At 45.5% G+C, this 27,255-nt stretch overlaps 1 protein-coding gene across 2 annotated transcripts in view; it reads left to right on the plus strand.

Annotated features, from left to right (window-relative positions):
- Nucleotides 1-1,489: 1,489 nt before the first annotated feature.
- The window catches only part of USP43 (ubiquitin specific peptidase 43), a 49,502-nt gene continuing 23,736 nt past the window's right edge, over nt 1,490-27,255 (plus strand). The window contains exons 1-6 of one of the 2 annotated variants that reach the window (XM_061143474.1): nt 1,490-2,027; nt 10,768-10,899; nt 16,834-16,937; nt 22,145-22,237; nt 24,169-24,304; nt 26,088-26,223. In XM_061143474.1, the coding sequence (XP_060999457.1) occupies nt 1,536-2,027; nt 10,768-10,899; nt 16,834-16,937; nt 22,145-22,237; nt 24,169-24,304; nt 26,088-26,223 (1,093 nt within the window). In that variant the 5' untranslated portion in view covers nt 1,490-1,535. The remainder of the gene's footprint in view (nt 2,028-10,767; nt 10,900-16,833; nt 16,938-22,144; nt 22,238-24,168; nt 24,305-26,087; nt 26,224-27,255) is intronic. The other variant, XM_061143473.1, reaches the window with a different exon arrangement.

The raw sequence follows: 27,255 nt of genomic DNA on the forward strand, positions 1-27,255 counted from the left end.
GAACCTTGAGGGTGATTACCAAAGGTGAAATTTGATAGGTGTTTTTCTGGAATCGAGCATAAAATCTTTCTCCTCTGCTTACTATTAGAAAGGTGATGGAACTTGTTTGTTGACGGTCCAACCCAGTATCCTTTTTCCAGGGAAGGTAGACGAAGGCATTTTTTCAGAAACACGTCAAGTTTCTAATTCACAGAACAGTCTTTTGTTCTGGGCATATTCTTTGTTCTTTAATGGTGCTGCTTCTTTTTTCTTTTTCCTTAGGTAACCTGCTGCTGCCCTATTTGATATGTCAAGGTGGATATTTAATAAATGATGACCACATATTCATCAAACAATAAATAGCATTTCAGGGCACTGCTGTAATAACGCATCCTGCTGATCTCTTGTTGAGCTAGAAATGGATGAGAAATTCACTTTGCAAGACTTCACCAGATTAATTATAAACCTGACAGTTACAGGACAGGTGAGCGGAGTCCCCCGGCGAATCCAGGGCGAGGCTGTGCCAAGTCAATTCTTATTGGGTAGCAATCCAGTTAGGATTTTGCTTTAAGGAGTGAAAGTGCGACCGCGTAGGGGGCGCGCCAGGGAGCCGGAAAACTTCCTCGTAAGCAAATACTGAGGTTGGAAAAGAGCTAAGCTGCGGGGTTGGCAGAACCCGGCTTCAGTTCCGGTCTCTCTGTTTACGGGTCTGTGGCCTCAGCCCATGGCATTAACCTCTCTGCGCGCATTTCTTTACCAACCTAAACTGAGGATGATAAGGTCTCGCTTGCAAGTTTTGATCATCTCTAACCTGGTCTGTAATTTAAACAAGCAAACCACGGCCACCCCGGCTGTTTCTACACACGCCTCCCAGTTCTGGTCCCAGGATGGCGGGTCCCGCAAAGACTCTGCCTCACCGGCGGCGCAGACGGGCTGGAAGGGAGGTGGTGCTACTCGTCCGCAAACACCTGAGCCTGCGAAGGAGCCAGCGGTCCCAAAGCGCTCCCCACCCGGTCGCCGCTCTCTGTGCGCGTCTCTCGCTACGCCCGCGGCTACCCTTTCGGGAAGGCTTCACCTTCGCCCGGACGTCATTCCAAGAAACTTAGCAAGAGCCAGGGCTTTGCAATTTACGAGGGCGTTCATATTTATCATTCCTCTATTATTTTCAAGGCTTGAAGGCTGGGAGAGGACTAAGAGCAGAGGTTAAATTGGGACCAGTAGGTTTAGGAGCGATAAGGAAAGGGGAGGGGAGCTGAAAGCCAAGCCCCAGTGCTTTGATTCCCGGTCCGAGCGGCGGGGGCGGGGGCGGGGGCGGGACCCGGAGGCGGGTGCGGGCGGTGGGGCGCTGCCCGGGGCGGTCTCTGCAGCCGGATTCCCGCGCGGGGCGGGGCGGCCCCGCCCTTAGCTCCGCCTCCGCCCGGTCCCGGCACACCTGGCCCGCAGGTAGCCGGCGCCTGGGCACCTTTCCGAGTCTGGAAGGGCCTGCCGGCGGCTCGTCCGCCTGGGGCCCCCGGGGGGGTGGAGGCTTGGTTCCGGGAGGGGCGCCGGCAGGAGCCATGGACCCAGGCGCGGGGGCCGCGGCCGGAGAGGGGCCGCCCGCGCCCCGGCCCCGCCGCCGCCGCCGCTCCCTGCGCCGCCTGTTCGGCCGCTTCCTGCTGGCTCTGGGCAGTCGCTCCCTCCCCGGGCACTCGCCGCCCGGGCCCCGACCCCAGCCCCAATCAGGACACGGCGATGGCGACGGGGAGGGGGGCTTTGAGGGCCCGGATCCAGCCGCGCCCGGAAGCCCCGGGGAGGAGCGCCGGCCCGGACTCCCCGCCGGCGACGGGGCGCGGCCCCCGGGAGCGCAGGGCTTGAAGAACCACGGCAACACCTGTTTCATGAACGCCGTGGTGCAGTGTCTGAGCAACACCGACCTGCTGGCCGAGTTCCTGGCGCTGGGGCGCTACCGGGCGGTGCCCGGCCGCGCCGAGGTCACCGAGCAGCTGGCGGCGCTGGTGCGCGCGCTCTGGACGCGCGAATACACGCCCCAACTTTCCGCCGAGTTCAAGGTAGGCAGCGCCCGGCGGCCTCCAGTCCTCGCCGCTCGGCGGCAGCCGCGCTCCGGCCCTTCGCGTTCCCCTTCTGGACAAGTGGGTGCTCCATCAGGATGGGGGCTTCTTGGGGACTTCTCGAGATGACAGTTACCAGTTCAGCCTGGAATTATCGCTTTTGTTTTGAGCTGACTAGTGTGTTAGCGCTTGAGGGGGTAGTGCCGGGAGCTGGTAGGTTTGAGTGTATACAGCATTTCTGTGTTCAGCAAACGCTAGATGAAGCCTCGGAGGGTTGGTTCTCACGCCAGGCACGGAGTTTCCAGTCTGGTTTCCAGTGCGGTGCGGGGAGTCAGACTTTCAAGGCCAGGGCCTGGGAGGAAGGAGGTGAATGACGAGAAGGACGCAGCCAGGTCAAGATCTAGGAATAATCCAGGGAGAGGGAACAGCAACTATCAACACCAGAGGCCTAAACGAGCTGAGAGTTGGAGGCATGAAAGAAAACTAGGGTGGCTGTTGCCCAGGAGAGTAGAGTGGGGTGGAGATGAAGTTGACCAGATCATGTAAGGTTTCGGAGACAGTGGTAAGGAGTTTGGATTTCAGTCTAAGCCCAACGCAAGCTGAGAACCAGTGTGCCAGGTACTGCACTGAGGGCCGGGAGACGGAGTGGATCTGCTACATCAGAGATGGCATCCTTTTGTTTAGTGTGAATCAAATCCCCAAGGATGCGTTAGCCTGGGTTTGTATCCTTTTTCCCTGGGGTCATCATCTACTTACTGGGGATGCTGCAGGGTCAAGAGGCTTTGGAAGTTTTGTGTATCACTTCATCTAGGATTAAAACCCAGCGTTTGTTTGGGGTCCCAGTTGGATGAAAGAGTCCTGATAATTGACACACATGGCTGGCTTCCTGCTAAAAACACAAAAAAACAACCCCACAGTTCTGGGCAGAGAGCTGAAGCTCCCTGAAGACTAGGGATTGTTGTTCTTGGGGGAGGGGGAACTTGTCAGTGTTCATTCCACAAGCATCACCACTCTTGAGTTTCAGCCTGAGAAAGCAATCCTTGCCATGTGACCCACAAGGGTGCCAACCCTCACCTTCCTGTCTCCTGCTTCCACCAGGGAAGCACTGTTCTACAGGCGTCAGGGAGTCAAATGGGTGTCAGTAATAGCTCTTTTGGCAGCATTCACTTTTTAAATGTGAGAGGCAGTGTCCTATGGTGGTTAAGGATACCACCTCTGTGACCTTGAGCAAGTTACTAAAAACTCAGTTGTGCCTCAGCTTTCCTCATCTGTAAAATGGGACTCTAGCAGTACTTACCTTATTACAGGGATGTTGTGATGATAAAATGAGTTAATTATATTAATATCTCCTCACCTGCAGAGACCAAGAGGAAGGAGGGAGGTAAGCTCTGTGTACCTTTTCTCTAGGTCTTTGCATTCTCATCCAGTTACTGCAGCCATGGAGAGGCAGGAGTAATTGAAAAGTCTTCTGAATTAGTAATCTGTGAGTCACCAGGATTTCCTATTTCTCTTCTGCCTCAAATCCCTAGAGCCAAGAAACTCCTTGTGAGTCTTGGGGGATTTGAAAGATAATCAAACTGTTAATATGTTAATAAAGGTGATATGGTCCAAATTTTCTTGGGACTTTTCAGGCAGGCAGTCTTGGAGACAGTGGAGTCCAGAACAGGGGCTTTTAAACCTTGTGGATTGAAATCTAGGTGGGCTCCTCTGATTTTCCAGATGAGGAAACATTCATTCATTCAACAAATATTGTGTCCAGACACTATACAAGGAGCATGGAACACACGTGGGGGGATGAATGCAAATCCTGGGAGCTTATGATCCAGCAGGAGAGATGGAGATGAGTGAAGTAATCCCATGGGCCCATGATTAGAACTGGTGACAAGAACTACAAAATAAAGATGTTCTCTGGCAATTCTGCTATGTGAAAGTGTGAGTTGCTCAATGGTCGTCTACTCTTTGCGACCCCAGGGACTGTAGCCCGCCAGGCTCCTCTATCCATGGAATTCTGCAGGCAAGAACACTGGAGTGGGTAGCCATTTCCTTCTCCAGGGGATCCTCCTGACCCAGGGATCAAACCTGACAGATTCTTAACAGTCTGAGACACCAGGCAATTGTGCTAGAAGGATGTGATTGCTCGGGAGAGGTGGGGTGAGGAGGCGGGGCAGGGAGGCTTCGCAGGAGTGTGAATCTTTGAGCTGAGTTTTGAGGGATGAAGGGTCAACTAAGGACAGAGGAGGGTGGGAAGAAGTGCATTATAGTCCGTAAGACTGAAACTGCCAGTCACTGAGTGGAGTGGGGCTGGACGGGATAAATGCTTCGTAAAATGAATTGGTGGTGGTGGTTTCGTCACTAAGTCATGTCTTGCTACCCCGTGGACTGTAGCCAGCCAGGCTCCTCTGTCCAAGAAAGCCTATGTGGCTGGGGGGAGGGGCTGGAGAATTGGTTGGGGACAAGCCACAGAAGGTTGTACAAAGGAGTTTGGTCTTTAAGAGGGATTATTAGCTTTGGACTGAGGAAGAGAGGAAGTTAAGAAGCCAGCATACTGTAGTGTGTGACTCCAGCCCAGGCACACAAATGGGATGGGTTTGTGGGGGTCCCCTTCCTCGGTCCCTGAGTCACCCAGCCTCCCACTGACAGTAGGACTACTCTTTGTTTTAACAGCAAATGAATAAATACATTAAAAACATCTTGTTCCAAAATACTTTGATTTCTTGATGATGTAATTAAATATGTATAACTTAAAAAAAAATGAAAAATGCTAAAATGTGTTTTAAAAAAAAGATCTGGAATTCCACCCTCTAGAAATAACCATCATTAGTGTGTTGATGTGTTTCAAATCATGTACAAACAATTGGAAATTCTAGTTTTGTATCCTGCTGTAAGTAGCAACGTAAGACTTTCTCCTGGTCATTAAAATGTTCCATGAAACAGTTTTTATTAATAATGATTGTATACTATTTCACTAAATGATCCAGTTGCTAGGGAGACATTTTTATACTGTACAATTTTCCAACTATCATGCTGCATTGAAAATTCTTATGTTTAAATCATTGTCCTCAGCTCTGATCATTTCCATACACTTAATTCCTTGAGTGAAATGACACGGTCAAAGCAAAGATGACTGTTTTGTTGGTTTTTTTTTTGTTTCTTGCTTTTTTGAGGTATAAATTATGTACAATGAAATGCACCCATTTTTAAAAATTGAGTTATATGTGAGATACAACCCTGTGTAGGGTATATGTTGATAATATATTGATCTGGTACGTTTGTATTACTGATTGTGTACTGGCAATTATGTTTGCCAGTAGTAGCATTGATTAATACCTCCATCTCATCATGTAATTGTATTTCTTCTAGTGCTGGGAACATTTAAGGTTTAGTCTCTAGTGACTTTAGTATTTATAATACAGTTTTGTTGTCTGTAATCACTGTATAGGTACATTTCATTGTATTGTACTTTGCGGAGACTGCGTTCTTTACAAATTGAAGGTCTGTGGCAACCCTGTGTGGGGCAAGTCTATCAGTGCCCTTTTTCCAACAGTATTTGCTCACTTTGTGTCTCTACGTCGCATTTTGGTAATTTTCACAGTATTTCCAACTGTTTCATTTTTACCATATTTGTTATGATGATCTGTGATCAGTGATCTTTGATGTTACTATTGTCATTGTTTTGGGGGTGCTGTGAATTGCACCCATATAAGATGAACTTAATCAATAAATGTGTGTGTTCTGACTGCTCCACCAGCTGTCCATTCTGCCCATCTCTCTCTCCCCAGGCCTCCCTCTTCCCTGAGACACACAACATTGAAATTAGGCCAATGAATAACTCTGCAGTGATCTCTAAGGGTTCAAGTGAAAGGAAAAATCAATCCACGCGCAGATGTCAGTCACTGTTGTCTTATTTTAAGAAATTGCCGCAGCCATCCTAGGCTTCAGCAGCCATCACCCTGACCAGTCAGCAGCCATCAGCATCAAGGCCAGACTTTCCACCAGCAGATTAAGAGTCGCTGAAGGCTCAGATGATGGTTAGCATTTTTTAGCAATAAATTTTTAAGAAAATTAAGGTCCATATGTTATTTTTTAGACATAATATTATTGTATGTTTAATATTATATTATTAAGAGACCACAGAAGACTGTAAATATCACTTTTATATGCACTGAGAAACCAAAAAGTTCACGTGACCTGCTTTATTGAAATATTTGCTTTATTATGGTGGTCTGGAACTGAACCCACAATACCTGATGTCTGCTTGTACCATGTACTAGTCTCCAGGACTTAAATATCTACTGGTTACAAGTATGTACCTTACACAACACCTCTCCCATCCCTCCACCCTCAGCCCCTCATAACCACTATTTTCTGCTTTTCAATTTTGATATTTTTAGATTCTACATATAAAAGGTGTCATATACTGATTTCCTCTGTCTTTTTATTTCACTCAGCATAAGGTCCTCATGGTCCATCCATGTTGCTACAAATGGCAGAATTTCTTCTCAGGGCTGAGTAAAAATTTTAAGTCACATCTGATGAGTTTTGATATCTATATAAATCATCTTCCCAATTTTACATGTTTATTGCTTTTTAGTTTTTAGATCAACTTTATTGGGCTTGATTATTTTTAGTGCCCACATTGACAAATTTCCAAAAATGATATCAAGTTGTAGATACAGCAATGCATGTTTTCCTGAGTATTAAATATCCCCTCATTAATATGTTGAACAAATAGAAATAGCATCTTGTTTTTAACATTTGTTTGTTTGGAGTCAAGTGTTGAATCTTTCTGTGCTTTTTCACTATGAATGGTTGTAAGACTGCTCCTGGAATTGTCTGTTCATGTGGTTTGTCTAAACATTCTGCCTTAGTCATAATGTTCTTTTTTCTTGTTTCTTTAAATTCTTTAACTCTTGTCATACTTGCTGCAAATATTTCCTCCAAACTCAATCCTTCTTCTCCCTACAGAAAGTTTTAGATTTATTTGTTTCATACCTTTTGATAAACATTCTATGTTATGTACTTCTGATTTTTCTATGGCTATTTAAGGATTTCAGCCATCTGGAATTTATCTTAGCGTATGTGTTTGAGGATCAATTTTAGACCAACAATTTTAGAAATGCAGTATGCCTCAAGTGATGTACCAGAGGCACTGCTTTTTAAAAAAACAAGGATACCTTCATCACTTGTATGTTTTGGAAGTTCTGGAGAAAACAGTAAGACATGAAAAGGAAACAGGATTAAAATTCAACTTTTTTTTTTTTTTTTCCAGGAAGGAAAACTACTGAATGGTTCTGGGAAACCATGTTTTAGAATTATCACTGTCACTAATGGGGTCAGGTACTAGATAATCAAAAGCAAGACCCTTTTAGAAACATAAAAATGAGATTTCATTTCTAAAAACCAGAAATATGAAATAACTAGGAATACTGCTTAAACATGTTATAAATTATCAGTGATGAGAGGGAGAAACACACTTATGGGTAGAGCTATGGCGTATTACAGGGTAGAAATACCAAATATTGCCATTCATCCCTCCCATGTTAGGATATAGCTTTAATGCAGTTAGGAAGGGTTTGGGGTGGGGGCCTGACCTTACCAGCAGGGTTGTGGAAGAAGGTTCTGTCCTGTCCTGCAGGCAGTAGGTGGGCAGGGGGAGCTGCTGGGGGCCGGACTTCCTTCTAGGTGGGTATTGTCATCTGGGTTGTCAGGAATTACGACTCAACAGTGGGACTGGGACTGTGGAAAGTGCAGTCAGGAAGCCAGAATCAGAACTCTTGACTGATGTGGGTGTGAGAGGGAACTGGAAAGAGGACCCTGACATTAAAGAGCTGATTTTAGAGATTTCCAGCTGGGGGGTGCTGGCTGCTCCCCCGGGAGGGAATGTTGGTACTAAGGATACAGGTTTGAGGGTGACTGGGGGGTACAGTCGCCAGGCAAAATACATGATGCCCGGCTCCATTTGAATTTCAGATTAACAATAACTTGTTAGTCAAAATATATCCCCAGTATTGCCTGGGGCATCAGTCAGTCAGTTCAGTTCAGTTGCTCAGTTGTGTCCGACTCTTTGCGACCCCATGAATCGCAGCACGCCAGGCCTCCCTGTCCATCACAAACTCCGGGAGTTTACTCAAACTCATGTCCATCGAGTCGGTGATGCCATCCAGTCATCTCATCCTCTGTCGTCCCCTTCTCCTCCTGCCCCCAATCCCTCCTAGCATCAGAGTCTTTTCCAATGAGTCAGCTCTTCGCATGAGGTGGCCAAAGTACTGGAGTTTCAGCTTCATCATCAGTCCTTACAATGAACACCCAGGACTGATCTCCTTTAGGATGGACTGGTTGGATCTCCTTGCAGTCCAAGGGACCCTGAAGAGTCTTCTCCAACACCACAGTTCGAAAGCATCAATTTTTCGGAGCTCAGCTTTCTTTACAGTCCAACTCTCACATCCATACATGACGGGCATATGAATACTTAACACCACAAACATTACTCATTGTTTATCACTTATTCATGCTTCTTTTTAATTGCTTATTGGGCAGCCCTGCTTGTGTGTGTGTGTGGGAGGGGGCGGTCAAAGTACAGAGAAATCTAGACCCTCCAATGCACCCAAGCTAGCGTACTTCAAATAATAAACTCAGAACCAGCATTTCAGTTAATCAAATCTTGAAATTTGCTTCAGCTCCTCCTAAAGTTGCCTTTAAATCCCAAAGCAAGATTTAAAAGAGAAAAAGCCCAGGCCCTTTCATTAGGGCTTCCCAGGTGGCTCAGTGGTAAAAAATCTGGCTGTCAGTGCAGGTGATGCAAGAGATGTGGGTTCAGTCCTTGGGTCGGGAAGATCCTTGGGAGAAGGAAATTACAACCCATTCCAGTATTGCCTGGGAAATCCCATGGATAGAGGAGCCTGGTGGGGTCCTCTATGGGGTCACTAAAAGTTGGACACGACTGAGCACATGGCACACCTTTGATTTGATTGGACGTGGTGAGATCGGCTGGGTCCACAGCTTTGCTCACATTGTTCCCTTGGATGGGCATGAGCAGAGGACAGACCTGCAGGGGACATATACAGGATGTGCCCTGTACACAGACAAGGGGGATTGCTTACACTCAAATGCTCATGCTTGCACAAAGAATACCATGCAAGGATGCATAAGTAAGAAAATATTCAGTGTCTTCTTTCTTTTTATGAGGGGCACCCAGGCAAGGGAAGACTCTTCATTACTGCTCTTTTTACATTTTGAATTCTTTATTTAAAAAGGTAGATATATATATTACCCTTTGAAGTAAACTTTTTAAAAGCTGGAACCTGCCTGTACCCAGAAAATGATGAAGTTGCCACATCCTTTAATGGGACAAAGTGAAGGGTGCGGGAATATGAGTGCCAAGAGGGCAGGAAGTCTCGTCTGCCCCGTTCCCCCTTGGAACCCCAGGCCCTAGACTAGTGCCTGGCCTGTGGTAGGCACTCAACAAATACTTATTTATTAAAGGGATGGATGAAGGATTGGCTCTCACATTTTGTGATCTAACCACAGAAGAAGTTCGGACTTCTCAAATTCCATTCATTTTAGGAAGAGGCAGTGAAGGAACCACAGGCATGGTATTTAAGGAATTCCACTTCACTGGGTCACATGGTCAATCTCAAGAGGGGAGTTGACACCTTGGGAATGAAGGAAACAACTGCTGAGAGAACAGGGCCAGAAGCTGTCCACCTATGGGATGAGCAGAGAGAGACAGCACGGAAATAGACTAATGGGGGCAGGGGAGTATGGGCCGCAGCACTACAAGGACCAGAGCTTCAGGCAAGAGAGAGAATCATATATATAAAAACATTCTACCACATGATCCAGCAATTCCACTCCTGGGTCTATTTCCAGAAAAAAAATGAAAACACTAGTTTGAAAAGATACACTCACCCCATTGTTCATAGCAGCACTATTTACAATAGCCAACACATGGTAGTAAACTAAGTGCCCATCAACAGACAATTGGATTAAGAAGATATGGTACGGGGACTTCCCTGGTGGTTCAGTGGCTAAGATTCCCCACCCCCAATGCAGGTGGCCCAGGTTCGATCCCTGGTCAGGGAACTAGATTGCATATGCTCCAACTAAGAGTTCACGTGCCCCAGTGAAGACCAGCGTGATAAAATAAGTAAATAGAAAAAGATGTAATAGAAACAGACAATGGAATATTACTCAGCCAAAAAACCAAAAGAATGAAATACTGCCATTTGCAGCAACAGGGGTGGACCTGGAGAATATTATGCTTAGTAAAATAAGTCAGACAAAGAAAATACTATATGATATCACTTATGTGTTAGTGAATTTCCTTGGCTTAAATGGTAAAGAATCTGCCTGCAATGTAGGAGACCCGGGTTCCATCCCCAAGTCGGGAAGACACTCTGGAGAAGGGAATGGCAACCCACTCCAGGATTCTTGCCTGGAGAAACCCATGGACAGAGAAGCCTGGGGGCTACAGTCCATGGGGGCCACAAAGTCAGAGATGACTGAGTGAGTGGGCTTTTTGAAATGTAAAGACAAATCCTATATAATATCACGTTAATGTGGAATCTAAAAGGTTATACAAATGAATCTATATACAGAACAGAAATGTATAGCACAGGGAACTCTACTCAATACCCTGTAATGACCTTTATGGGAAAAGAATGTTCCAAAGAGTGGAGATATATGTAGTTGGCTGTTGGAAAGGCCACATTGCCCCTCTGGTTTTTCTCTGTTCCTTCAGAATGCAGTCTCCAAGTACGGCACTCAGTTCCAAGGCAATGCCCAGCACGATGCCCTGGAGTTCCTGCTCTGGTTGTTGGATCGCGTACACGAGGACTTGGAGGGTTCCTCCCGAGGGCCGGAGTCTGACAAGGTCAGTCACCCTCGAAAAACACATTGTGTTCAATTTTAGTTTTTTCCCTTGAACATTTATTCAACTCAAAACTAAATCTTGAGATTCAGCTCCGTAGATCTTTGTGTATTTTGGCTGCTGCTCACACAGTACCATTCCCTGCACCTTCCTCTTTGCCCCGTCTGTTTTCGACCAGACGTTTCCTCCCATTGCTATTCCTCATCCTCTCTAATCCCAGTGATTCAGTGAATAGGGTTTCTGTTTGGTTTAAAGTTCGAAAAAAAATTTTTTCCTTTTCATCAGTATCCTATGCCTTAGTATGGTCCTCTGAGGCCATTGGTGGTATTGCTTATTATTTTCAAATGCTACCATTTTAGCTCTGCTTTCTCAGTTACTTATCCTGCAGAGCAAGTGATTCCCAATCATTTTTCTCAAGACGCAGGATGGATGATCTTTTCATGTGTGCCCTCAGCATTCCCAGATTTGGATGAAACCTCAAACCTTTGGGAGTAAGAAAGCCCTATGGTCATTTGTAATAGCTACAGTCTGTTGATACATCAGTTATAGTCTCTATGGCTTTGCTAAATAAAGATCAATATTGGGTTCTATCCTTTTATCTCTCACTTAAGAAAGGAAAAGTGAGTAAATTTATTATACCATGAGTGAGCAAAGTTATCAAAACAATGTCCATGAATAATCCATTATAATTTAAAAAATGTTTTACAAGCTTTGGCAATGAATCAGTCGCACATTACTTTTGATATGTCTCAAAACTGATCCAGATCAGAACCAGCTACAAGAACTGCTTTACTTGTTTTGTTTGTTTTATGTCTGGACCATTTTTTCCCATCCCTCTTGTGAATCAATTATAAAGCCCTTTGTAAGTGTTTGGATCTTTCACCTGTTACTCTCCCATCTTTACACTACCTGCTCAGAGACTATTATTCTAGAGTAATAAAGATGGGATGCTAAAATGTGACACAAATGGACCTATTGACGAAACAGACAGACTCCCAGACATAGAGAACAGACAGGGGGAGGGGGGCTGGGGAAAGGATGGATTGGGAGTTTGGGATTAGCAGATGGATAAACAACAAGGTCCTACTATATAACACAGGGACTTGTATTCAATATCCTGTGATTAAACCATGAGGGAAAAGAATACAATAAAGAAAGTGTGTACATATATCTATCTATCTATATATATATCTATATACATATATAACTGAATCACTTTGCTGTACAGTAGAAATTAACACAACATTGTAAATAAACTATACTTACTAAAATGAATAAATGAGGGAGAGATTGAATGGCAGTCAGTTTTGTAGGGTGAATGAATCTAGATACCTAGCATGCAGCATGGTGAGTGTAATTAATAACACCATATTGAGTGCTAGAAATCTGCTAGGAGTAGATGTTAGGTCCTCTCACCACACACACAAGAAGGTAACTATGTGAGGAGATGGATATGTTTATTGGTTTGACTGAAGTAATTATTTCACTACCTCAGTGTGTATCAAATCATCATGTTGCACTCCTCAAATACATACAGTGTTTATTTAAAAATAAAATGAAAAAAAAAAAATGGCTCAAGAAGCTGAGTCTTTAACTTGTCTGCACAGCCGATTGTCGTCTCTGTTTCTTTTTCTTTTAAAATGACAAGTTGCAGCTTTAAGGAGAGCATCACCATATATGTCTTGAATAAACTCTTTTAAACCACAGTATAATGTAGAAGCTAAGAGCTTGACAGAGCTGCAGAAAGAGTTCTTCTGTCTGAGACAGCAGGTCGCCAAATGCATGGGACAGGGAAGATAGTGATTGTACCCTGTTCTGTACTTTTCAGAGCACATCTTGGAGTGTTATACACAGTATGAATAGCTACTGTCATTTGTGGAGTGTTACGAGAGTTATTATCCCCATTTGATATATGGGTAAACCAAGAATCAGACAGGCTGTGTAACCTTCCCGAAGCAGCACAGCTTAAGAAGTGACAGAGTCAGGATTCAAGTCCAAGGGGAGTCTAGCTTGAAAGCCTGTTTTCTTATTTTAAAAAGAACCATCCTGGGGCTTCCCTGGCAGTCAAGTGGTTTAGACTCTGTGCTTCCACTGCAGGGGGCACAGGTTCGATCCCTAATCAGGGAACTAAGATTCTGCAAGCCATGTGGCCAAAAGAGAAAAAAAAGAAAAGGCTTCTTGTCCCATTTTTCCCCTCCTTCTCCCCACTCCATGCCTATGCCAGTCAGCACTTGCTACCTGGCAAGTAAGAGGGATAAACAGCCTTCCCAGTTACCTTTCGATCCTTGATCCTTCTCTTTTGTCCTTTGGTGGCAGGCAAAGCATCCCATAGAGGTCGGGGAGAGCACAGAGAGGTTAAGTAACTTGCCCCAAGTCACACAGCAAGCCAGTAGGAGAGCCGATGCAAAGCTAGAAAATTCGACTCTTAGAACAGGGCTTCTTAGCCTCAGCACTTTTGACAGAAGACCAGGTAATTCTAGGGGAGTGGGGGTTTCTCCTGTGCATTGTAGCATTTGTAGCATTTCTTTACCTAGCAGCTGCCGGTGGCATCCATAATTGTGATTGATTACCAAAACTGTCTCCAGACACGGCCACATGTCCCCTGGAGGAGAGGCGAAAGCATCCCCCTCATTGAGAACTCTGCTCTGGAGCCTTGGTCCCAACCACAGTGCACCACCTCACGCCTTTCTTTACGATGACAGTGAGTTTATTTAAGTCAATAACTTGTTACAATTTCAAGACCCACATAAAAGCAGCCCTAACTGGTCTTGCATTTTCCAGTGTGCCCCACTACTGTGTGTTCCTCATGCTGCAGCCAGAGGGATCTTTTCAGAAGGGAAATGAGATCGCATCACCCTCCTGCTTTAATTCCCTCAGCAGCTCCCTATTGCACTTATAACAGAATCCAGACTCCTATACAGCTGACGGGGCCCTAACTGGCTGACCCACCAACAGCTCTGCCTGGTTTCAGGCCCCTCTGCCCCTCACTCATGATCCTCAGTCACGCTGGCTACTTTCTGTTCCTTTAATGGCCAAGGGTGTCAAGAAGGCAGCCACGACCCAACAAGACCATGGCTGGCTGTTGGCTGGAGAGAGGAGCTTGGCCTGCTCTTCGTCTGACCTGATTGACACCAGGAAAGATCTTTTCTATGTCTGGAGTCAAAGCCCCTCCTGAAACTTGCTCTCAGAAAATCGGGCTGCCTGCAGAGGGCTGGCTGTGAATGCTTGAAGGTAAAAGAGCAGAGCTGTTGGACTATCTGGCACAAACTTCATTTTCGCTTTCCAGGAAGGAAAGGGACTGTCCCCTGTGTACCTCTGAACAATTTTTCTTTCTGAGGCTATTTCTGTTTCAAGCATATGAAAGCCATGTAGCTCAATTTATTTGAAACCAGAATAGGAAACATGAGGACAACTTTCTTCTCTGTTAATGTAACAATAAATGTTTTCATCTGGTGAATAGGGCGTCTTTTTACTATCCCGTGGACGGTGTGACACCAGCAATCTTTCAGGCAGTTTATCTCACAGAAAACGCCAGTCTTGCAGGATTAAGAAAGGGCTGAGGCTGGGAAGAGGACCAGGAACCTAACATCTATTAAGCACCTACTATGTGCCAGGCAGGATACCCTCGTCTCTTTTTATTTAAACGATGATTCCCTGAGCTCCTGTTCCTTTTAGGTGTGGAACAAAGCTCAGGGAGATAGTCAGGATCACTCGGCTGGCAGGGTAGCCCCAGCCTGGTCCGACTGGGCTGGTAGACCATGCTTTATGAGTGATCCTCCTTTGCCTCTCACCCCAGCCTCGTTTGGAATTTTCTCTTTACATACCCATCCTTGGATGGTCCTGTCTGCAGCTGCTTCCAATGCATGTTGCTTTATCATCTTTTTTAGATTTATTTTTTTTAATGTGGACCATTTTCAAAGTATTGCTTCTGTTTTAGTTATTTTTGCCGTGAGGCATGTGGGAACTTAGCTCCCCAACCAGGGATCGAATCCGAACCCCCTGCATTGGAAGGTCTTAACCACCGGACTGTCAGGGAAGTCCCACTGCCCCATCATCCTGATGGAGAAGTAGCCTGGGTCACTGAGAGGTCTTTGGTTGTGAGGAACAGCAGCCAATCAGCCAACTCAAACAAAAAGGGGAAGCCCAAGGGCAGAAGAGTGGATAATGGAGGTGAAGGGTGAAGGGTGGAATGGAAATGAAGGCTGAAGACCAGGCTGGGAACTGTCCTGAACCGGACGGCTCTGGGGTGGGGGTGTCAGTGGCAGGAACGGCTCAATCCTCTGGCCTGAACACTTCTGCCGAAGTCGCAGTTTTCAGCCTGTGGGTGAGTCTGCCTGTGATCAACATGCAGGGCAGGAACATCACATCTCATCCATCTTGCTTGAGTCACGTGCCTGTCTCTCTGGTGAGGGAGGACTGGACCCCCAATGAAAGAGCCTTGCCCCCTACCCCTGGACTGAATTCAATGTTCCCAAAGTGAGGGCTACTCTCAGTGAAGAGGAGACAGTCCTGGGCAGCCCCAAATGCCCGTGTCTGCTCTGTATCCACATTCTCTCTCCTCCGAGCCCTTCATTCCCTTGTCCTTAGGTGTCTCTTCCTGGAACTTGGCTTGCTCTCCCCTCCCTCAACTTCCCCTTTCTCCTGTTGCTATTTCCTCTTCTGTTAACGGGGTTCCCTGGTGGCTCAGTGATAAAGAATCTGCCTCCCAATGTAGGAGACAAGGGTTCGATCCCTGGGCCGGGAAGAGTCCCTGGAGAAGGAAATGGCAGCCCACTCCAGTATTCTTGCCTGGGAAATCCCATGGACAGAGGAGTCTGGCGGGTTACAGTCCATGGGGTCGCAAAGAATCGGAGACCCCTGAGCACACACACACTTCTGTTAATGGATCAGGGGCTCTCCAGGCACCAGATCGGAAGCTTGGAGTTGACCCTATGTACCCCTTCCTCTGTCTCCTCTCCTCCCCCATCAGCTGCTCAGTTATGAGCTGTGCACACAGGGTGTCACACAAGGTGCCTTGAATGAGTCCCTCCCTCCTTTTTATTTTTTAAATATCTGTTTATTTATTTGGCTGCACCAGGTCTTAGTTGCAGCACGTGGAATCTTTTAGTTGTGGTACATGGGGTCTAGTTCCCTGACCAGGGATTGAACCCGGGTGTCCTGCATCAGGAGCTCAGAGTCTTAGCCACCAGACCACCAGGGAAGTCCCTGATTTTGGATGTCTGGTCTTGAAATCTACGAGAGGACACATTTCTGTTGTTTCAAGCCACTCATTTGTGGCCATTTATTACAGCCGCAGTGGGACACTCATATGTAAGGCAATTCAGAGGAGGATACAGTAGGACAGAGTGTGGTGGGAGGAGGCTGACGCATTCATTATTCTGAGATACAAACCTGTTTTGTCTGAGAAAGATGATGTTTACGTGAAGACTGGCTCACTGGAAAATATGTTCAGGAACAGTTTAGGAGGTGGGAGATGGTCAGATTTGGTGTGGGTGTGTTTGAAGTGATGACAGCCCATCCAAGTGAAATGTACAGGAAACATTTAGACACAGGGTTCCTAGAAGCATGGGGGTAAAGAATGGGTTTGTTAATACAGAGGTAAAGGTTGGGGCTGGGGTAGTATGTGTGAGTGTTCACCAAGGTTCATGCTCTTTCAACACATATACACACACACATACTCACATTCACACACACACACACACACACACATTACCGCTGTCTCTTTCCTTTCTCTGTCACTCTCTCAGGGAACTGGGGAGGTCCAGGGATTGAAGGAGCAGTAGATGATGGTCAGCGACATGGAAAGCCTGGTTCTGCAGGTCTAGCCCCAGAAAGGGATGCTGTGGACACAGGAGGAGGTGGAGTCTCGTTGGTCTGGATGCAGTGGAATGATGGGAGGCATGGCTAATTTTGTTTCCTCCCCTCATTTCTTTGCAGCTTCAACCTGAAGTCAGGAGGACCTCTGAGAACCTTCTGTCGCCATCGGCTCAGCTTTCTGTGGGCCAAAGCTTTGTGCAAAGCCACTTCCAAGCACAATACAGGTAAAAATGGGGTATGTTTAAAATGTGTTGCCTAAGCCTTCAGCAAACTTGTATCCTGGTAACCAGCCTCCCATTGTTAGGTTTACCCTGAGATTGTAAAACAACAGAAACTATAAGCTCCCTTGTCTTCCCCATTATTAACCACAGTTAAGCACTTACTCCTGTTGTTTCCGACCTTCAGTATTTCTTTCCTTTCTTGCTGGATCCTGGGCCTCCCACCCCGCCTTGAAGGAGGGCTGTTGGTGAAGATGGTTCTGTATAACATGAATGTGAAGGCCTAGGATCTCCCCAGACCATTGCTGAGAAGTGGGTGAGATCTTTCTGATTTGTTCTTTATTACCAGAGAGCTGAGTCTAACACATTATTTGGAGTTCAAGATTTCCCAGCATAATGAAGGATATAAAAAATATAAACTTATATAGACTCTGCCAGGTCCCCTTCTAGGTGCTGAGACTTGAGCTGTGAACACACCCCAGCCACTGTTCCTATCAACTAACATTCTATTGGGGGTTGTTGTTGTTGTTCAGACGCTAAGTCATGTTCAACTCTTTGCGACCCCATGGACTGTAGCACGCCAGGTTCCTCTGTCCTCCACTGTCTCCTGGAGCTTGCTCAAATTCATGTCCATTGAGTCAGTGATGCTACCCAACCATCTCGTCCTCTGTCATCCCCTTCTTCTCCTGCCCTCAATCTTTCCCAGCATCAAGGTCTTTTCCAAAGAATCAGCTCTTTGCATCAGGTGGCCAAAGTATTGGAGCTTTAGTTTCAGTATCAGTATCAGTATCAGTCCTTCCAGTGAATATTCAGGGTTGATCTCCTTTAGGATGGACTGGTTGGATCTCCTTGCAGTCCAAGGGACTCTCAAGAGTCTTCTCCAACACCACAGTTTGAAAGCATCTATCGGGGGAGGTGTTCGATAGAACATATATGTGCCTGCTAAGTCACTTCAGTTGGGTCCGACTCCATGCGATCCTTGGAATGTAGCTGGCCAGGTTCCTCTGTCCATGGGATTCTTCAGGCAAGAATAATGAAGTGGGCTGCCATGCACTTCTCCAGGGGATCTTCCCAACCCAGGGATCAATCCCACGTCTCTTACGTATCCTGCATTGGCAGGCGGGTTCTTTAACCACTGGGAAGGGACTTAATACACACATAAGGTGCAACAATCTGTGATAACAATGAGTGAAATGATAACCTGGGAGGTTGGGGAGGCAGTCTACCTTAGATAAGGTGATCAGGTGAGGCTTATTTTCAGAGGGGACATTCGAGCTGCGAGCTGAGTGACGAGAAGCCGGCCATTCAGATAACTTGGGGACAGGGTATTCCAGGCAGAAAAAGCAGCAAAGAGTCTGGGGTGGAGACGATCCAAGTTCAAGGACCAGAGAGCTGCCAAGTAGTGAAGGGTGGGGAGAGGTGAGTCTGGAGAGGTGAACGGGCACCTGGTAGCATGGGTTGTATGTAGCCTAAGGGCTGTAGGAAACCACTTCGAAGTTTAAGGCTGCGTGTGGTCTAATGATCCATTTAAGAAACTGGCTGCTTGGGACTTCCCTGGCTGTCCAGTGGTTAAGAATCTGAGCTTCCACTGAACTTGGCACGAGTTCGATCCCTGATAGGGGATCTGATCCCACCTGCCGTGGCCTGCAGCCCAAAAAACAAAGAAAGAAAGAAATTAGTTGTTTTGGTGATGAAGGGAGGCAGCACTGAGAGCTGGATAGCAGCTGATGTGATGTCCTTCCAGTGGGAGAATGATGGAGACTGGTAGTGATGGAGATGGAGGGAAAAGGGTGGGTAGATGGGGAACAGGTTTGGGATGTAGAGTCAACAGGACTTGCCAGTGCGTTTAAGGGTAAGAGGGGGAGGGACCAAGGGAACTGTGAACATCTAGGGTGACTCCTGGGGTTTTACATAGTTGTATAACTGGCAGGTGCTTTGAAGGAAAAATTGGGAGAGTTTTGACGTGCATGTTATGAGTGTGAAAGAGGAAAAAAATCTCTTGTTTCCCTTTACATTACTTTCTTTTTTTTTTCTTTTCTTTTTGGCCACGCCCCCGCAGCATGTGGGCTCTTAGCTGAGCTTAGAGTCCTAGCGTGGAGCTAGCACATGGAGCTGAAAGTCCTCATCCTGTGCTGGGTTCCTTTGAAAACCAGCCCCCATCCTGTGGTTTTAGCATAAACTCAGGAGTGGTTGTATGGGATTTTTTATGAATAGCAAAAGATGCTCATTTTACCTTTATTTCTGCTCTCATCACTTAGGAAATTCCAAGGGTTTTAGGAGCTCTGTGCCAGGAACATACATACTTTTCAACATAAATATATATTTCTTATTATAAATCACAGTGTCACAAGGTAAAAGGTGAGTCAGGGACAGATTCCTGAAGAAGTGACATTTGAGCTGATTCGATACTAAGGACTGTAAGCACCCTTTGGGTCAATTGCTGTAGAAGGATGAGTAAGAAGCAAGATAGTCATGCTAAAAAAAAAGGATTGGTAACTGCTAAAAATAGCTGCTTTCTGCCTTCTGGTCCAGAGTAAAGAAAAAAAATATCGTTAGGGACATCCATCTAGGTTAGGGCTTTTGAGGTCTGAGCAGTGGTTTTCTGCAGCCATCAGTGGATGCCAGTTCCAGGCTGGAATCTGTGGGTGTGGTCCTTGCTGATCTGGACCCTCTTCAGTCTCCTTTCCTGGGGAGGATGCCCTCTGGTATCAGTCTTCTTTGTGAAACCGAAAGCCGGAAGTGCTATTACGGGTTAGTCCAGAGGCCCCCTGCTCACTGAGATTCTCCCTATATCTCCCCTTGCTCTCCCCTTTTTAGGGGGGCAGAGGTTTTGCCTTTGGCTGGAGGAGGAAAGGGAGAATAGTATTAGGGTGCTGCAGGTTGTAGGCTAGAGCAGGGGTACCCCAACCTCCGGGATCTAATCCCTGCTGATCTGAGATGGAGCTGATGTAATAAGAATAGAAATAAAGTGCACAGTGAGTGTAATGCTCTTGAATCATTCCCAAACCATCTCTCCCCCTACCCCTTTCCCTTGGAAAAATTGTCTTCCACAAAATTGGTCCCTGGTGCCAAAAAGGTCCAGGACTGCTGGACTGGAGGACAAATAATTGGTTATTCTATACAATTATTATCATGGCTTGAAAACATCTGCAAGTTTAATAGTCAAGGATTGTTGCTATGTTGGAGTTTTGGCTAGAGGAGGCAGCGTGTGTGTGTGTGTGTGTGTGCGCGCGCGCGCGCGTGCGTTCCTCTCTCCATGGCATTCAGAGCTTTTGTTCACGGAAATCCTAATCTGGTTCCCATTACAGGTGGCATTCCCTTTTAGGCAGAGTGTGTTTTAGAAGCGTTTTTCAGATCGCAGATTTGGAGAGGTGACATCTTACTTGTGCATTGTCTTAATTACCATTGCCGGTGCGAACATCCGTCTCACCAGTTAGCGAGCAGGTGAAGCTGGCTAGGTGGGAGGTGTCAGATGGATATTCAGTGGCAGCGAGAGGCCAGGGTGTGAAACAAGCAGTGTTGTTTCGGGGCATTTGTAACCCATGGAGAGCAGACAGCAGTTCTGAGTTCCAGCGGCAGATGAGAGGCTGGTTTTGGAACAGAAGCAATTGGACAGAGAGGTTGAATAGCTTGGGGGAAATGGGCGAGTGAACAGTGAAGGGCGTTGGGGTGATTTTCTGTCCTTTCTCCTGTGAGTGCCTGGGAGACAGTAGGACAGGACCATGATGCACTGGAGGGGATGGCAAGGACGAAAGGACCCCTGCAGGCCACATCTGAGGTGTAGCTGGAGCCTTGTAACCCTTGGAGTTTTCTGTGAAAGTGATGCTACCCTCTCCCCTGATCTGTTGGTCATACTCATCATCCTCATTTCTCATCCTTTGAGGAACAGGTGCCTCTCATGTCCTCTTTCTGGTTTATTATGAGAACAATATGCTTTCTTTATTCTTTAAATACAAAATTAGGCTGTTCTATGTTTTTGCCAAACTATGCATCTCTTGCTCCCTTCCAGAGATTCACGGCTCCATCTAAAGGCCGTGTCCCTGGATTGGTTGACTAGGGCGCATCTGCAAGAAAAATTCGGCCTCGCTTAGTTTTAGTAGATTTTAAAAAAATGAGTAAGTCAAAGAAAAACATTCCGTCTCATTTGTCTGCTTAAATGTGAAACTGGTTTGGAAATTTCCCAGTGACAAATTACATCTTTCAGGTCTATGTTATGCCACAGTATGTGATGGGTGAGGTTGGGAGGAGGGAGGGAGAGAAACAGTGTGGCAGAGGAGTCCCCACAAATGTCAGGTCCCCCTGCTGGCTGGCGCTGTATGCCTGGTGCACCCTTTTTACTACAGCATTGCCATGGTTTTCCCAAAGGGAAATTTACCAGAATCAGAGAGTGATTGAACATTAAATACTCCGGTCTGTGCTCTGGTCTGTTTTTTCTTTTTTTAAGATTTGTTTATTTATTTGGCTGTGCTGGGTCTTGGTTGCAGTACGTAGCATACAGTTCCCTGACCAGATTGAACACAGGCCCACCCTCCTGCATTGGGAGCAGAGTCTTAGCCTTTGTACCACCAGGGAAATCCCCATACATATGATTACACTTTTTCCTTTTTAAGAAATTGAGTTGAGAGCCACATAACATAAAATTAAGCATTTTAAAGTTGTAGTTCAGCAGCATGTACACCCACTATGTTGTGCAACCACTGACTTTTTTCTAGTTGGTAACCATTTTCATCACCCCCAAAAGAAAACCTGGTACTCATGAAGCAGCCACTCTCCAGGTCTCCCTCCTTTCGTCACCTGGCAACCACCAATCTGCATTCTCTCCCTGTGGCTTTACTCACTCTGGTATTTCATATACATGGAATCATAAGTTATGTAGCCTTTGGTGTCTGGCTTCTTTTACTCACATGATGTTGTCAAGGTTCATTTATGTAGCAAGTATGAGGACCTTAGGACTGAGTAATAATCCATTGCGTGTCTATAACACATTCTGTTTATCCATTTATCCATTGATGGACACATGAATTGTATCTGCCCTTTGGCTATTGTGAATAACATTGTCTGAACCTTTGTGCACAAAGATTTGAATACCTGTCTTCAATTCTTTGTGGTATGGCCCTAGCAGAGAAATTGCAATGGTGACTGTAACTCTTCGAGGAACTGCCCAACTGTTCAAATTGCGATTCAACTTTAATGTGTATCCTCCACCCTCACAGATCTTCCTTAACCTGTCCCCACTGCCTGAAACAGAGCAACACCTTCGACCCTTTCCTGTGCGTGTCCCTGCCCATCCCTCTGCGCCAGACGAGGTACGTGAGCATCATGCTGGTGAACTTGACGTCCATCCTTTGGAACCTCTGGGCCCTGCAGCTGCAAAGTTCTCTTTTGCTTCTCAGCCAAGCCTTGCTTCTTGGGGACATCCAGTGACCTAATGGGATGATTAACATGAAAGGTTACTGAGTTCCTTCTTTAGCTGAAGAAGGAATTATAAACATGCTTTTGTTTATCTGCCCCATTGCCCGGCTTCCATCTTTGGCCCATTTAGAAGCTGGCATGCGCGTGTTGGTACCACTCAAACAGACAGAGGTGAACCAGAGAAAACTTGTCATCCTCTGCTTTCCCCAGCTTTATTTCCAAATCCTTTCTCCTCTTGGGGAAGGTGTAGGAAAAGGTTTATTTAAGGAGCAAAGGAAAAGGATTGTTGGGAGATGTGAGAAAAAAAGAAAAGAGGAGGCAGGATTAGGTAGGAGACATGATGATGCTTGGCTCTGCAAAAGGAAGAAGCATATAGCACAAACATCCCAGAAGCCCAGGTCTTGGCAGGGACTGTTAAGGCCACCACCAATGTCAACCACATGGAAGCTTCGTGAATTCCTATATGGGGCATTTCTTCTCTGGGTTCCCCCGCTTTGCAAAATCTTATCTCTTACCTTCTGTCTGTTGATATCCTCCATCTTTAGGATGCGGTGAAGACTGATGGGTTTATAATGTATTTCCTGGCAACTGAACCCCCCTTCCTGCTCTGAATTCCTGTGCTGCTGATTGTCAATGCCATAAATATATTAATAACTGGCTTATCCTATCGTGATATGATGGCCACTGATAGATATGAGCTGTGATTCCTGGTCAGATGCAGCATAGCACAATGGTTAGGACCACTGACTCTGGGGCCAGACTGCCTGGGTTCAAGTCCCAGCTCTGCTAATTATTTGTATGGATTAGATTTTTACTGTAGTAGAGAGCAGGGGAAACAGGTCTTGGAGGGGTAAGCCCTGGTGTGCTGCTGGGTGTAGCAGACAGTGGAACTAGAGAGAGTCTAAAGAAGTTGGGGAGCAAAAGGGCTGTACTCCATCACAAAGGAGAAAGAACTTCAGGAGGAAAAGGGGAGCCTTGTCAGTAGTGTTGAGTTGTCCTGGAGGGAGAAGCTTGACTGCTCTACTTTTCAGACTTCAAAGTTTCTTTTTGCTTTAGATTATCTATATAGCAAGTAGAATCTTGAGACCATAGGTTGGAACAGATGGTCCCTGACTTACGATGGTTCCATGTACAATATTTTGATTTTACAATGGTATGAAAGTGATGTGCATTCAGTAGAAACTGTGCTTTTCATTTTGAATTTTGATCTTTTCCCAGCCAAGCAATGTGAGGTATGGTCCTCTCTGGGCAGGGCAGCACCACAGCTCCCAGTCCTGCCTGGTGATCATGAGGGTAAACAACCACACACTTAAAACCTCTCTGTTTTTCACCTTCAGCATAGTATTCAGTAAATTACAGGGGCAATTCAAAACTTTATTATCAGGAAGGCTCTATGTTAGATGATTTTGCCCAACTGTGGGCAAATGTAAGTGTTCTGAGAGTGTTTAAGGTGGGGAGGGCTAAGCTATGATATTTGATAGGTTAGGTGTATTAAATGCATTTTTGACTTAAGATACTTTAAGCTACAATGACGTAATCCCATCGTAAGTTGAGGAAGACCTGTGTTGTGATTCTTTTTTCTGTGTGTGTGTGTGTTGTGATTCTTAATCGAATGTCTTATTTATAAGTCTCTGGAAAAGTACACGGAACTGAGACCCTTGGGGAATTGGCTCTCCACTGCCGCCTGGTGACAACATACTTAAAGGGCAATGACCCGACCAGGAAGCCGAGATTTGCCCAAGTGCTAAACTTGGTCTAGTGTCAGTGATGTTGGTGACAGCCCATGTCCGTCCTTTAAGGATGTGGCCTCCTTCCTATTTTCCAGATTCTTGAGCGTCACCTTGGTCTTCCCCTCCAAGAGCCAGCGGTTCCTGCGGGTTGGCCTGGCCGTGCCAATCCTGAGCACAGTGGCAGCCCTGAGGAAGATGGTTGCAGAGGAAGGCGGCGTCTCTCCAGAGGAGGTGTGATGGGGGACCTGGGCATGGGATGAGGGATACTAACTGCGCCAGCTCACTAGGCTGTTTAGGCTAATTTTTGGCTCTCAGTGACTCCAATGTGACTCATGAGTTACTGTTTGATTAATAGTCCCTGGTGTCTGTGATGACTGGGCCTAGACCGCTCCCTGCTTTTCCACAGAGTAACCCGGAAAGGAAATCACCTTTGTCTTCCAAAAAGGTGACGATGATGACGATCATCATCCTTTCAACAATAGCTGATTCTCAGTAGTACTTCTTAAGTGCTGAGCACCACTCTATGAACTTTATAGCTAGTTTCTCCCCACCATCATCCTGTGAGGCCGATATTACAATTATCCTCATTTTACCAGTGAGCACTAGGCAAGTGTGACACAAGCTCAGTGACTGGGCCAGGATTTGAATGCAGATAGTGATTTCAGAACCTGAACCACTATTCTATATTTTCACTGCTGAGAATATAAACCAGGAGACTGAAGAGGAACTTGGGTTGAGTACATGAGAGAGGTGATTTGGGGACAGTGGGATGGGTGTGCTCTGCTTATTTTTTTTGAGTGTCTTGGTAAAGAGTTTGGATTCACTGTGCCTTTGGTGAGCAGACTCATAATAGGGTCCCCCATGAAAGGACGGGGTAGAAGGGCTGGTGGTGAAAAGCAACAAGGGAAGGCTTCAAAATGGGGTTCTAATTGTAATTCAGTCCCTTTCTAGTTTTCAGACCTTGGACAAGGTAATCAGTCCCCTGTTTCTTTCTTTAGTTTGTTTTTTTTTTTTTAATTAAAAAAATTTGTTGCCACACTGTGCAGCATGTGGGATCTTAGTTCCTGACCAGGGCTCATACCCACACCTCCTGTCTTGGAAGCACAGAACCTTAACCACTGGACCTCCAGGGAAGTCCTGGTCCTCTGTTTCTTTAACTGTAAAATGGAAATTTTATACATCCATTGGTATAAAATTGGTGACTTGGTGACCTCATGAGATTTTTTTTTTTCTAATTAAGGAATATTTTTAACCTTTTGGTTACAGAAGGGAATGGATATAAGAAAGTTTCCATCTTAAGGTTATAACTTAACCTGTTGACTTTTTACATGTGTGTATATCTGTGTAACCACCATGATAATAGAACTTTTCTATCACCCCAGTGGGCTCCTTCCTGCTTCTACCCAATCAATTCCTCTGACCTTTCTCACTATTTTAATAAAGATCTCAGTTGAAGGGAAAGATGTGTGTCTGTGTGCTCAGTTGTTGATTCCTTCCACCTTTGAGGGGACAGAGTTGGATCTGGGGGCAGCCAGGACCCTCAAAGCAGTAGTCACCCATCTCCTCCACTACAAAACCAGCCTTTTCTGCTCACCTCAGTGTTCCGTAAAAATATTTCCCATGTATGATACAATGTGAAAAAAGTTGGCAATACTATTTAGAAGTTTTTTAAGTGGAGATTGGTTAGTGGGAAACACTCTCAATTTTTGTTTATCTGAAGTGGGCTTCATTTTAGGCTCATTCTGTCAGGATAGTTTAGCTGGGTATAAAACTTTAGCTTTTCAATTTTCTTCTCCTGACTCTTCCTTTGGCACTTTGATAATTCTGTTGTTGTGGTTGAGATCCAAGTCTGTGTTAGTCTGACTGTTGCACCTAGTGTTTTATTACTAAAAATAAGTAACCACTTGGAAGGAAAATGTAGAAGAGAGGTTTCAGGCAATTGGTCATTTTTAGACTGCTTCTTTGTTAAGTTCCCTTTGAGAAACATAAGGGAAAATGATCCTTTTCATTCCAGGTGATCTTGGTTGAACTGTATCCCAGTGGACTCCAGCGGTCTTTCTTTGATGAAGAGGACCTGAATACTATTGCAGAAGGAGATAATGTCTATGCCTTCCAAGCTCCCCCATCACCTGGGCAGGAGATGCTCTCAGGTACAGTAGTGCTTTGCAAAATTTTATTTGGATATTATGAATTATAGGTTTGAGAGAATACCTGTTGGGTGCTAAGGCATAAGACATTCAGTTTTAGTACTTGGAAATATCAGGCTTATTTTCTCTGATATTTGTTTTACAGATGATTCATTATTAAAAATCAATCAACTAATACAGGAATTTTCAAAACCTTAGTATCAGAATCATCTGGAGAGCTTTTTTAAGCAGATTTCTGAACCCTACCCACAGGGCTTTTGACTCAGTAGGCCAGGGGTGGGGCCTGAGAAATTACTTGTCTGATAAACTCTGGTGATAATGGTCCTGGGACCATGTTTTGAGAACCACTATTCATAATGGGACTTGCTTTGTGGCTTAGATGGTAAAGCATCTGCCTACAATGCAGGAGACCTGAGTTCGATCCCTGGGTCGGGAAGATCCTCTGGAGAAGGAAATGGCAACCCACTCCAGTGCTCTTGCCTGGAAAATCCCATGGATGGAGGAGCCTGGTCGGCTACAGTCCATGGGGTCACAAAGAGTCAGACACAATTGAGCAACTCACTTTCATTCAGAATGGGTACTGGAGTAATCTTTGTCTTCAGGAGTCTTATGGTTCAAGGTCAGTGCTTAAAGTAAAACTGTTATAGCAACCTAGATGTGCATTGGCAGATGAATGGATGAAGAAGTTGTGGTATACATACACAATGGAATATTACTCAGCCATAAAATGGAACACCTTTGAGTCTGTTCTAATGAGGTGGATGAACCTAAAACCTATTATACAGAGTGAAGTAAGTCAGAAAGAGAAAGATAAATATTGTATTATAATGCCTATATACAGAATCTAGAAAAATGGTACTGAAGAATTTATTAACAGGGCAACAGTGAAGAAGCAGACATAGAGAATAGACTTATGAGCATGGGGAGAGGGTGAGATGTATGGAAAGAGTAACATGAAAACTTACATTACCATATGTAAAATAGATAGCCAACGGGAATTTGCCCTAGGACTCAGGTAGCTGAAACAGGGGCTCT

This window comes from Dama dama, chromosome 5 (genome assembly GCF_033118175.1).
Source record: "Dama dama isolate Ldn47 chromosome 5, ASM3311817v1, whole genome shotgun sequence".
NCBI classification, from domain to species: domain Eukaryota; kingdom Metazoa; phylum Chordata; class Mammalia; order Artiodactyla; family Cervidae; genus Dama; species Dama dama.